The sequence below is a fragment of the Crinia signifera genome, chromosome 2 (genome assembly GCF_055691185.1).
Source record: "Crinia signifera chromosome 2, ASM5569118v1, whole genome shotgun sequence".
Classification (NCBI taxonomy): Eukaryota; Metazoa; Chordata; class Amphibia; order Anura; family Myobatrachidae; genus Crinia; species Crinia signifera.
In genome coordinates this window covers 23,889,883-23,902,993 of record NC_139218.1, presented here as the reverse complement: position 1 = coordinate 23,902,993, position 13,111 = coordinate 23,889,883, and the positions used below count along the sequence as shown (strand labels likewise).

General features: G+C 46.5%; 1 protein-coding gene across 6 annotated transcripts in view; it reads right to left on the bottom strand.

The window, feature by feature from the left end:
• The window catches only part of RUNX1 (RUNX family transcription factor 1), a 195,967-nt gene that overhangs the window by 37,358 nt on the left and 145,498 nt on the right, over positions 1-13,111 (bottom strand). For 4 of the 6 annotated variants that reach the window (XM_083171751.1, XM_083171752.1, XM_083171754.1 and 1 more), the window contains 2 exons: positions 11,862-11,966; positions 10,524-10,577 (listed from right to left, as the gene is read on the bottom strand). In XM_083171751.1, the coding sequence (XP_083027877.1) occupies positions 10,524-10,577; positions 11,862-11,966 (159 nt within the window). The remainder of the gene's footprint in view (positions 1-10,523; positions 10,578-11,861; positions 11,967-13,111) is intronic. The other 2 variants (XM_083171753.1, XM_083171756.1) reach the window with 1 other exon arrangement.

The following is a 13,111-nucleotide window of genomic DNA, read 5'->3' as shown; positions in this document are numbered from 1 at the left end:
ATAAAATAAATACGAGATACAACGCCACACGCCCCAACCATCTCTGAGCCGGCTTTATTTGTAACCGCTGAACCTGCCCTGACGGAATTACTGCAAATACAATTATGCCGGTTGACCCAAGTTACTCGTCTATAAAACGTTTTATTGGCAAAATGAGCACTACTGTTCTGTGGGTGGCGGATCGATGCCTTTATGTTTATGTTCCTTACATTTCTAACTGCCCAAATAGTCACAGGTTTACTCGTACTGCCAGATCTAACGGGTATGTTATATATATTCCCTATATAATGAAAGGCTCCTCACCTCTATGGGGGGGATTTCAAGTGTTTTGCGTACTGACAGACAATAGATGGTGCCAGATGGAGAAAATTAAATATATATATATATATATATATATATATATATACATATATACATCACATGAACACTCCCCATTTACATTGATGTGCCCAGGACTGGTCTGATCTGAAAAAAAGCGATATTCTAAAATGCAACGAAAACACCCTGAAAACCTGGCAATGTCAGAAAAGCCACAAGAAAGAAAGTTGTTACCTTGCGTATTATGCATGCACGGACTTGTAGTGTCAAAGAAGTTACCGGGGCTCTCAATGGATATGTGGGTGTGTACATGCAGGGCCCTCTCTACCATTAGGTGAACCTAGGCAGTCACCAAGGATGTTCTATTTATGGGGTGAGGGCTGGATTCGAAATGGAGGGGATGGGACTACTTTTCCAGGCCTTCACATAAAAATAGGCCCATCATCGCATACCTCCCAACTGTCACGATTACAGCGGGACAGTCCCGATTTTCGGGTCCTGTCCCGCTGTCCCACCCGCGGCAGGCATTGTCCCGCTGCGGGAGGTGGCCGTTGGGAGACCCCCCAATCTAATAGAATAGACACTGTGCGCATGCGCACAGCGTCTATTCTCGTATAAAAATGAGGTTGCGGCTAATTAGCATAAACCGTGCCCTCATTTGCATACACCCGCCCCCTTTTCGGGCGCTCGCGCGGCGCCTATTTCCCCAACACAGAAGTTGGGAGGTATGTCATCGTTACAGCATGATGACAGGAAGAGGATCAGTTAGCTACACGGCCGGCCACAACTCTTAAGTATCAATACGGTATTTATTTTTACCTAAGAAGATGCCATTTTTCTACTATATAAGTAGGAAGACATTGGGGGTGTAATATAGCCCTGTAAGTCCCACACTGGGGGCTAGATTCTCTAAGCTTCAAAAGTGATAAAATGGAGAGTGATAAACAGCCAGCCAATCACCTCCTACCTGCCATGTCACAGACTGTGTTTGAAAAATTTTAGGTAGGAGCTGATTGGCTGGCTGTTTATCACTCTCCATTTTATCACTTTTGAAGCTTAGAGAATCTGGCCCCCAGTGTTTTTACTGTCTCCACAGCGCCTCCCTGCTGTCACTGTCTCTGCAGCGCCTCCCTGCTGTCACTGTCACCGCAGCGCCTCCCTGCTGTCACTGTCTCCGCAGCGCCTCCCTGCTGTCACTGTCTCTGCAGCGCCTCCCTGCTGTCACTGTCACCGCAGCGCCTCCCTGCTGTCACTGTCTCCGCAGCGCCTCCCTGCTGTCACTGTCTCTGCAGCGCCTCCCTGCTGTCATGGTGGGGAAGCCATGGCAACTTACTAGATACCACGAACTGCACTGCAAAGAGCTGCTCCATGATGTCACAGCGCCACACTCTGACAGGAGCAGGCAATACAGTCATGTTAACCTTACATGTAGTACTATGAATCCATATCTATCTATACACGGACCAAATTACTCCTTTGTGTGCTAAATGCGGTCATAACAGAAAGTGAAAGCTATTTTTGCAGGGACACTGATCTGTTTCAAACTTGCTGCATATGGAGCAATATGGATCTGTGAAGACAGAGGTTGGAGGTAGGAGCAGATAGGGACTGGGGGGGGGGGGGAGAGTGAAGAGTCTGTGGGCTAAAAACTGTCACAGCTCAAAGTGAAAGTACTTTGCAGAAGGTTTTTAATAGAATATTGTTTGCTCAACTTGACCCACAAGCGGGGTCTTTTCTGTCATGAAAATAAAAACACACAGCAAAACAAACTGCATTGACTTGTACGTACAGTAACTATTCAGTCTGGCCCTTTTCCACCTGGCTTGGACGCCGGAGCGTAAAAAGTGAAGCGTTTTGGCAGACCCTCGCTTTTTTTTTCAACGTTAATATTAACTGTAAATATTAATTCCTTTCATGGCTGTAACTGCGGCTTGCCAGCGCGATAGCATTTTGCCACCTCTCCCGCCTGCTTTATTTGCATGGATAAAAGATTTATTTTATTCTCTTCAGATTATTATCTCGCGCAGAGAGCCAGCAAGCTGATGGTTTTCCCCATCATTTCCGTTTTGGGCCTAGGCCGAAATGAGCTCTTTATTATATTTACTAAGTAGCTTCTAGGGCAGGCCAGGCCAACCTGTGGTTCTCCGGATGTTGTCAAACTACAAATCCCATAATGCCTTGCCACAGTTTTGCTATAAGGTAGTATTAAAACTGTGGCAAGGCATGCTGGGATTTGTAGTTTTACAACATCTAGCGAGCCACAGGTTGGCCAAGCCTGTTCTAGGGTCAGGTGATATGAAATGAGGGGCGATGGTGCTTGCGATATCGGATATTATTCGTTTATATGGCTCCAACGTCTGCTGCCGCACTGTGCTATTAAAGAGGAAGGTAACGGGCGCGGGGGGAAACGTGAAATGGTAAGGGGTCGCCACTCACAAAAGCTCACAATCTAAAGCTGGAAACGAACCAACGCTTTAGTGCTCTTTGTGAATATTTTCTATATAGTCACATATCAAGTGCAGGTGATACGGGTGTCTTGTTGATACCTGACCCACGTTGCCCTTTTCACACAAGCCGTTGGCAGGCTTACGAGCTGCGCCCTACTTTACTCTGGCCTTGCCAAGTTCCTTTTGACTTCATTTCCGGGAGATGTATATTTTCCCACATGGTGGATTGTGGAAAGCTGCCTTCTGGACACTGTTTGTGGTATAATTATGTGAGACGCGCACACAAAGGCGTAGGTGCGGAACAATAAAACAATACAACGTTTTCTATCTGTGTGACACGTTAATGCCTAAAACAATCAGCAAACAGTGACACAGAGAGCCGGCCTTTCATCGCCTTGCAGATCTTGGCATGGCGCCAACTCCGAACCTCTGTGGGTAATTCACACGATACGTAAAAGTTGAGGTTCCCCTTCGCGCAACCAGTGGGAACTCAATCGTCATTTTGCAGCGGCAATTCTGCTTCATTTACCAAATACGAGACAGGGAAACGCATGACAGGCGCAGCAGAAGCACCGGCAGAGAGGCGCCTTGTCCGAAGTGAGCCTCCCAAGGTCACATACAGACATAGCCGCGCTTATCCTTGCTGCAATATGGCCGCTACTGCCATCTGGTGCAGGAAGTCACACCCGTGGCTCGGAATCGCAACCGTGCGTCATGCAATTCTCAAAAAGGTGTACTAGCGTTGTCATGGATACGCGCCTTTCACCTTTATTAGCGTCCCTCCCAACAGCCGGGGGAACACCAGCGTTTCCCAGGAAACACCGGTATGCAGTCCCCATATGCTCGGTGCCTTTCACTCAACTTGCGAAGGCCAGTGATGGCTTTATTGGCAAGGACGACTCAATGCCTATATCCAAAAGATCGCCAAGGCTGTGAATTCGCGATTAGGGATGAATCAGGCCCTATAAACGGTTGATCTCTTAACTGTCTTTTCACTGTAGATCTATTGATCCACACCCTCCGAGAACATGGAACAGTCTCAATCCCTGTGCGGGATCCCCAGGGGCTTCCCAGAAGAAATATACATTCTTCTTGATGCCTCATAGACTTCAAGTGCTGCTGTTTATACCTGTCTTTGCAGCACTTCATCCGACCCAAGGTTGTCTCCGCAGCTGCGGAGGAGATATAGTGAGCTACTGTATAGTATTAAGAAACCAAGGCCTCTGAGATCCTTCCAAGCAGCATACAAGCGAGTTATTCTTTGCACTGTTTTCCTTGGCAGTACACCGGCTGCACAGAATGAATCGAGCAGTATTAGCTTTCAGCGGGGAAGCGGTGCGGTCAGGAGGAGCTGTTTGCGGCTTGGTCGTGCAGATAGCTAACAGCAGATTCTGGAGAGCAGTCTGCGGCACGGCGGCTTAAGAAGAAACACGCCAGACGCATCAAGGCCGATGAACCTTACCGCTGGTTTATATGTTAAGGTTGTGACACAGAAATCCGGTGTAAGAACAACAGGAAAACTGGTGCCGTTGCCAAACCACAAGCATTCTGACAATGGAAAACAAGACTGAGGCCGTGTTATATGGTCTGGTGTGCATTGTAATGAGGTGCAAATAGTATATGCTTAGTGGATAGCGTTACAGGCTTCCTGAATATAAACAGGCCGCGCCGCGGCTCTGGGGGCGGCGCAGATGAAGGGAAAATAAACACCGTCCTGTCAAATTTTATATATTTACATTTTTTGTGATGTGTGGGTTGAGTATATATTTCCCATAATAGGTTTTCCAGCTTTGGCATCACAATTGTGAGTTCCATCTTTGTGGGCAAGCCGCAACCCCAGACATTGTTACCGTTAGATAATTAAACCGTCATAAACAGAAATCTTTATGGCAGGCTATAAGATGTTTGTTAGTTACCCTTATCCTTGTTTTTTTATAAGCTGCTATTAATGATGAAAAATTCTACACAATTTCCATTTTCAGGTGACTACCATGGCAACCACAGTTACATGGAACATGCTGTAGAGAGCAGAGAGGCTTTGGAATGCCTCTTGGAGTTTAATCTGTATTGTGAACTCCTCCCATCTGTTCTAATGGGAGGCGGTTAGGATAATGGCGCTCAGTATACAGATGCCGCTATCCCAACTACTGTCAGAAGACCAGTATGTGGGTAGAGGTAGCATGCAGGCGGAGAAGGGAAGGGGGGTGGGGCATGGGGTTAGGGTTTTAGGGTTAGGCTGCAGGGAGGGGGGTAGGTATAGGCCCTCAAAAGGAGGTGATAGGTTGTGGGGTGAGGGGTTATGCGGTGGGGTGTGTGTAGATTAGGCACTAGCAGCGAGGGTTAGGGTCAGGCTACGGGAGGGGGGTAGATTGCTGCAAAGGAAGGTTAGCTCTGCTGCCAAGCACCATACGCATTTACACGAGTGTACAGACCTGAAGATTTGTCATATTATACCTTACACATCGGTAATGGTGAACATACAGCAGGTGGGAACTGCTGGGACTCCTGGGCCCAGACAGAAAGGGAGCCCAGGGCTGGAGTGTACCAAGTATAAATGACGGACAGTATTCATACACAGCATAGACAGTAGGGTCCCTGCAAACATAGGGGGTTATTCTGTATGATTCACGAGTCCACCAAACCCCGCCTTGCGAATGGTCGGCTGGCGCCACCCATTAGCCAAAAACTGCGACCACATTAAACCTCCTCAGTCTGATCAGTTACGGGAGTTTCCATTACACGTTAAAGATCTGACCCCACACAATACAAAAAGTCCCCCCCCCCGCTGCAAACAATTGCAATGCGTAAAAAGACAGGAGACAATGGAGAATTAAGGTGTTACCAGCGGGGATTAATCAGAGGCCAGATCATATAGCGTGCCAAAATCACACACTATCTGCCATTTACGTAACTGCTAAGTGCCCTGCTCGCATCAGGTTACACCGTTTCATTAATTCCCTATTAACACCCTCCGACATTCTTAACTTCTGCATGTAAATGCTGATTGCTGAGGGGACATTTAAAAATAAAATAAAAAATCAAGGGGGGGGGGGGGTGGGGAGGTGAGATGGACGGATCTATATACAAGTATCCCGACCCCTTACTGTAACAGGGCTTGTTTATATTTTTCCACATATATCTCTCCCCTGATGCCTGTTATACGCCGAAGAGCATTCCAGAGCGCTATTAAAGAGGATTAAAAGATAATGTATCTGATGACTGCTGAATAGTCAGTAAACCATTTGATAAACAGCCCCAACATAGATCTTTGACTCATCGCTCTAAACAGTAAAGGCGTTGCCACGCACAGCACTGCAGAGTATGACTGGCATCCTCGGGGGGCTGCTGGCTGTGGACAGAGGGCACAATTTTTGTGCTTTTATTTGTTTTTACAATTTTTTTAAAGGGACGGTTACGGCAAAACAGCAGATCCTAGCGCCGCTACGCATCTCCCAGTCAGTTATTATAATAGATTAGAGGTTACTGTGGTGGGAAAGCATAATATTAGCATTCCACAGGCAGGCTCCTAAACTCTCTAGTCTCTTCTGCGTTCTAAGCCCTGGATTCACCAGGAAGGATCTGTGCGGTTACTACAATTAAAGATAATACTCCTGGGCTGCCAGGGCATGCTGGGACTTGTAGTAACACAACAGCGTTGGTGACACAGGGCTAGATAACGCTGCGTTAAAACCGCCTTGACTTGTGGCTGACCTGGCAGCAGACCAGCAAGACTTTCTTCCATCCCCCCTGGCAGTGTCGGGGTTAAGCTGCCAGATAGGTAATACGCTCAGCGAGGATTAACTGACTGTTCCTGTCCTCGCTGCGCTTTTCTTCTCTCCCTGTATACGACTTACACATACTTATTAAGTGCACGATAATTGCTCAGAGGTGAACGAAGGAACAAGCCTTGGAGCCACCCACGGAGGCACAGCCTTTCTCTGGTTACCTGTGTTCTGTGCTGTGACTCACAGGGATCATGCGGAAATGAGTCTATCTGTTCCCCCGGTGCTGTGTCACACCGGAGGACACACAGCTCCAGGGAGGAGGGGGTTCTGAACTGTGTGGAACTTTCACTCCAAGAGGGTGATTCAGGTTGGCTTTGTAAAGAGCCGTGGGGTAGATGTATGAGGCAGTGATAAGGGAGGAGAAGTGATAAAGTGCCTGGTACTTTATTACCGGCCAATCAGCTCCTAACTGTCCCTTTTTTAAACCCAGCCTGTAACTTAACAGTCAGGAGCTGTACAAGACACTTTGGGGGTTATTCTGGTTCATTCGCAAGGATGCGAATTTGCATCACGTTTGTTAGCCCGCTCGCTAAGCAGCAATATTAGCTGTTTAGCGAATTAACCAGAATCAGGCCCAATATCCCCACACTAACAAAGCATCCAGCCACCAAAAGACTGCGTACCACTGTGACAGTACCCTGCTCTTACTTGGAAGGTGACACAGTGACAGGTCAATCATTCTCTGCTTGGACAGGATTAAAGGGGATTTAAAATTGAAGAAAGTTTGCAGAGACAATTTTCCTTTGTACAACTCGCTTTTATCAGCACAAGAAAAAAGTGACAAACGCACTCTGGCACTCGGCCAATTTTTTTTTTTTAAAGGGGCAATCGTTTACAAGGCATGGGAATGATTGCACCGTTAATAAAACATCCGAGTCCCGCTGGAATTCCACACTGCTGCCGAACACGGACTCCGTTACATCCCGCCCCAGATATTTACTAAACTCGAGAACCTTGGAGAAAGGAGGGGGTTCTCCGTCGTACTTAAGCATAGAGTATAAAGGCACCGTAGGGAGACAACAAATACATGGGTGAACCCTTTGAGTGACAACGATGATGTAAGAGATCCTCGAAATATCTGCAAAAAATGCCAGTGCCACCCACAGCGACTGTTCTTTTTGTTTGGGGTACAAAATGTAAATGTCAATTAATTGATTGGGCTGTATATGTATTTATTTATACCAACAGAACAGTCGCTGGCATTTTTAGCAGATATTTTAAGGATCCACGGGCTTGTCCCCGACCGGTATATACAGCTATATAAAACACTTACTATATTACATTCTTTATACTCCCGGACTTGTTTTCTGTTCATCCCTGAAATATTTTTTTCCTTTTCGCTATTTTATGTTTTTTTATTCCATGTCCGTAGGCAAATAATTAGCCAACTGTTTTCTTTGGGATTCTTTTTATCTTTAAATAAAAGACTAATAAATTGTAATGCAGGAACTGGATCAGTGGTTTATCGCAGTTTCGCTTTACAGCTAATTGTTTCATAACTAGAGTCTGTCTTCACTGTTGTGCAACTTTTTATTGCCTAAATAATTGTGTGTAGTATATTGATGCTCTAAACCAGAAATGCAGTAAAAACCCAGTTATCAGGGTTTTTACCGCATTTCTGTATTCTCTGCCCCCCCCCTCCACAGTGTCAGCGCTGCGGAGGGAATCGCCAGCAGAAGCTGGCGATTACCTGCAGAAGCCTATGGGCTCCTTACCGCAGAGCTGTGTGAGGTCTCCGTCACGGATCTCACCAAGCATGCCCCGCTGCCGGCGCCGTGCTCTGCACATGTGCAGATGGACTCCCGGGTCTCAGACCCGGAAGTCCAGCACCGGCACCGCATCGCAAGGGACAGCTCTTATCGCAAGAGCTGTCCCTTGCGTTAATGATCTCATATGTTAGAGCATATGTGATCATTAAGAGTGTGGTGGCCGGCGAAGGGGGGCGATACATGGTAGAGGCAGCCATGTTGTTGACTGAACATAGGTGGAAATGGAACTCCTTGGAACCACTGACATCACTGAGGCACTTTATGACTAAGAATTCTGGGGAACTTTTTGAAACCGTGTGAGCCTAACCACGCCTCCCACTGTGTGATGTCATTGTCAATATAAAAATGACATAATAAAAAAACAACTTGACTTTGCTGATTGGACCTTCCCTGCAGTGTGGTTGAGAAAATAACGTTTTATTGGTTGCTACAGGTTACGGCACCTATGCTACATTCCTTTGTATGGAACTTATCAATCGTTACACAATACACACTTCTCGGTACAGCACTATCGCTGCACAAATGATCAGTAATTAGCTGTCTGCTGAGTAACAGAGATCTGGCCATAACTGGTATTTATTAAAAACAGTCACAACGCAATTCGCTAAAGTCCTACAATTCTTCATAAGCAATAACTCGCGTTACTGGGGTCTGGGGGATTACACATATTATTGCAGCTTTCTTACTAAAATAAGCTTCAACTGTAGCCTGTCTATGTATTAAACCAAAGTGTGTTATTGATACGGCAGGTGAGTCCGCCCGCATACAAATGCGGTTACATACTGCATAATTTGGACATGTGATCTATACACTAGGATTACGTTACATGGAAATGACCCTGCGTGACTTAGCATCTGTATTTTCTTACAGTTTGTACTGAGAGATCCAGAATGTACAGCGTATAAATAGACGTATTCTGTCTTCTGCTTAACTTGCTCTATAACCTTGCAGGATGCTTACTTTGGTCTTTTAAAATATACACAACTCCGATGTGAATTTGGTAAATGTGTGGGGTTTTTCCCTACAGTCCGTGTTTCCATATGTGTGTGGGATTGTTTAAATTATATTATTCAGCACCATTTGACTTGTAGAATGGAAACAGTGGCTTAACAATAGCTCTGCAGACCCCACGGTGGCTTGGAGGCGCTAGTTAAGTTTAGGCACCGCAGGGTCTGCAGAAGCTATTGGTGGGGGTTAATGGGGCCGCGGCCATATCTGTCGCTGCTGGCATGGTGCCCTCCTTCTCCTCCCCTCCCTGTCCTCACCGCTGCCGCCCAGTCCACTGCTGCCCGCTTTGCATAGCAGAGCCTCCTGTTAGAATGTCCGCCCCCTCACACCAGACGGTTATTAAGGATGCTATAGGAGGCGGCGACCTCCTCTTGCATCCTAAATAACGGTTTGCTTTAAGGCGGCGGCCATTTTGCAAGGGACAGTCTAGCAGGAGGAGCGCTGGGACCGCAGACAGGAGGATCTGCTGGTTCCAGCGGGCAGTCTTCTCAGCTCCCTCTCTCCATATCCAGCAAGTTTAAACAGATCAGTGTCCCTGCAAAAATTGCTCTCACTCTCTGTTATGACATCTATATATATATATATATATATATATATATATATATATATATATATATATATATATATATATACACAAATGTGATACCAAAACAGAAAGTAGAATCCTGGTAAGGATTCTATATACGAAACTGGTCTATTACATTCTACAAAATGACAGTTGGGGGTAAGTTTACTAAAGCTTTCAAAAATGTAAACAGGGGATGTTGCCCATAGTGACCAATCAGATTATGTCTTTTCATTTCTCTGTTGCATCCTAAAAAGTAATAGACAGAATCTATTTGGTTGCTACGGGCAACAACACCTCTTTTAATTTTTAGAAGCTTTATTAAATTTTTCCTTAAGGGTTTGATGGTTACTATCGGCAACGTCTTCAGGGCTCCGATACAATTCCCATGTAAGTGCCTATTTGCCTTCTCACTACTCTCAGCTCTGATAATGTTGAGTGATTCTCATGCAAACGTAAGATAATGGGAATTATTGCCTCATAAAAGTAATAAAAATATATCTATTCACACATTAGAAATCTTATGTATAAAACATGAAAGGCACAGCTGCTTCCTATTGATAACAAGTCAGTGATTAGGTTAGTGTTAAACCCCCCCATAAGGCGCAAACACAGGGATATTTCTATGTACCTGGCATGTAAATAAGAGTCCTGGGGTGAGAGTTTCTACTGCCAGCATGGAGCACTGTAATACGGAATTACAAATTAGATACTGAGACGTTTAGTCAGAGCACAATCTCCTACTGTGTCTGTCATAGCAACATTGTCAATACATTTCTAAAGCATTTCTGTGCCTTACGTTCTGAATATCACATGTATTTGTCCCCAAATCACAGGAGAAGCAGCCATGTTGTGGGTGGGGCCAATATTTACCACACTGCGACCTCGCCATTCGCTAGGAACTGTGACATCACAAATACCTCAGTGACCACCTTGCTTAATATGCTCATTAATGATATAGGAAGTGTCATAGCAGGGCCGAAACTAGGGTTTCCGGTGCCCGGGCCAAGGCAGTCATTTGGTGCCCCCCCCCCCCCCGACAGGATGGGACGGGGAACCAAATGACCACCTTGGCCCTGGCACCGGAGACCCCACCCCTGTTCACCGCCCCGCTGACAACATAAATTACCTCCTGTGTGCAGCCAGCGGGGGTCCGGTGACAGGCAGCGGGGTTCCAGGTAGCCGCTGTAGCGGCAGCTTGACTGAGACTCCGTCCGTCTCTACTCTCTCCTACTAGCGTGGCGGCGGGAAGCGCTGGGGATGACTTTGAAAAGACTTGCCGGACGCGTCCGGCAAGTCTTTTCAAAGTCATCACCAGTGCTTCCCGCCGCCGCTCTAGTAGGAGAGAGTAGAGACGGACGGAGTCAAGCTGCCGCTACAGCGGCTACCCGGAACCCCGCTGGCTGTCCCCGGACCTGACAGCGCCCCCCCCCCCTCCAGCGCCCGGTGCGCGTGCCCCCTCAGCCCCCCCCCAGTTACGGCCCTGGTCATAGTGAGTAAAGTTGCAATATTTGAGGACACACTACAAAGTGACTTAATAAAACTGGAAAGGTGGGCGGTAAGGTGCAAAAATGCAGTTTAACTTTGATAAATGTAAAGACATTCATTATGGGAACAAAAATGAGCAAGCTACTTATAGGCTAAATGGAGTTGTTATAGGGAATTCTGCTGTAGAGAAGGACTTGGGGGTCATCATAGATTAGAAGTTGGGTAATAGGGCACACTGCTCAAGTGCATCAGCAAAAGCAAACAGGACACTGGCATGCATTAAAAGGGGAATGGATTCAAGGGATGCCAATGTGATAGTGCCTCTTTACAAGGCATTGGTGAGACCACACTTGGAAGCTAATTGGTTAGTACTTTATCTCTCTCCACTTTACCTCTCTGCAAGCTTTGATAAACCTCCCCCAGTGTGTGGAAGTGGTAATCTGTGTAAATGCAAGACACCCGAAAAACAAAGTTGACTTACGTCTGGGTTCTCGCGGCCCGTCCACTGTGATTTTAATGGCTCGGTGGTAGGTGGCCACTTGAGGCGGGTTGGTGAAGACGGTGATGGTAAGTGTGAAGCTTTTCCCTTAAAATAAAAAAAAGACAATACAAACACTCGTTAGACAAATGACACAACCACATCCAAATGTCCACGTTTGGGTTCACATCAGCTGTGCACAATGCAATGACATTACTATTATTATTATTATCTGTAGGTGACACAGAGGCACAGTGGTTAGCACCGTCGCCTCACAGCACTGGGGCAGGGCACAACGGCCAATTGTCTCCGGTTCCAGACAGTGAAAGGACTGCGTTGGACGATGTAGCCGCAGCTGGAACGCACTAAATATCAAGCTGCCACTATTTAAATAAAGGTTTATAAATAAATAAATAGTTAATTTGTAGAATACCTGTTCACACCCACACAAATAATTCTAGATTAATTGTGCATTGTAGCAATTAAGGAGTCGCACCCAGGTTACAGTATGTGCACAGGTGATGACTTCATAGCACAAACATAACCTTAGGGAGAAGGAAGGTGAGTGCGGTAATGTCATGCAGGTACAGAGGTGTCAGGGGGGCATTGGGATGGCTGATAAGGGGACGCTGCGTCACATTTATTACCTAATGTACAGACACAACATTTATCATAAGTTTTTTTTCCCAAAGAACAATGGCCCCTGGTGTAGCGGCACCCATAGATCCCGTGCGGCTGGCATCAAGTGCAAACATACGCAAGTGTGTGTGTGTGTGGGGGGGGGTATCTGGTCATTGCTCCAGGGTACTGAAGGATCCAATTTATCCACCATCAACGCAACATCGGTTGCAACATCAACTGCTTCAGTAGCTTTTGTCTAGCACAGAGCCTTCCTTGCGATGCTGGGAATTTCCTTGGGAAAAGATAGAAATGGGTTGTTTCCTTGGGAACGCAGGTGGGCTGATGCCTGCCGAGAGCTGCTTCCCTGTCTTCGGCAATTGGCGGAGGAAACAAAAGTCCGTTCCGACTGGCTTTTATTTTCTGAAGGCAAGAGAAATCATTCAATGGTCGGCGTTCGTTTCAGGGCTCGCTAAAGCAGCGAATGTCCGCTACGTAGTGAGCCTTGCTGAATCAGGCCCTTATTGTAGTGTTACCTCACTACCTGATGTGTAAGCGAGGGCTAAAGGTGCCGTAGTGAGGTGTTGCATACTCCGGGTAACACAACCTCCCGCAGAGCGCGCTGAGGTGAGAGC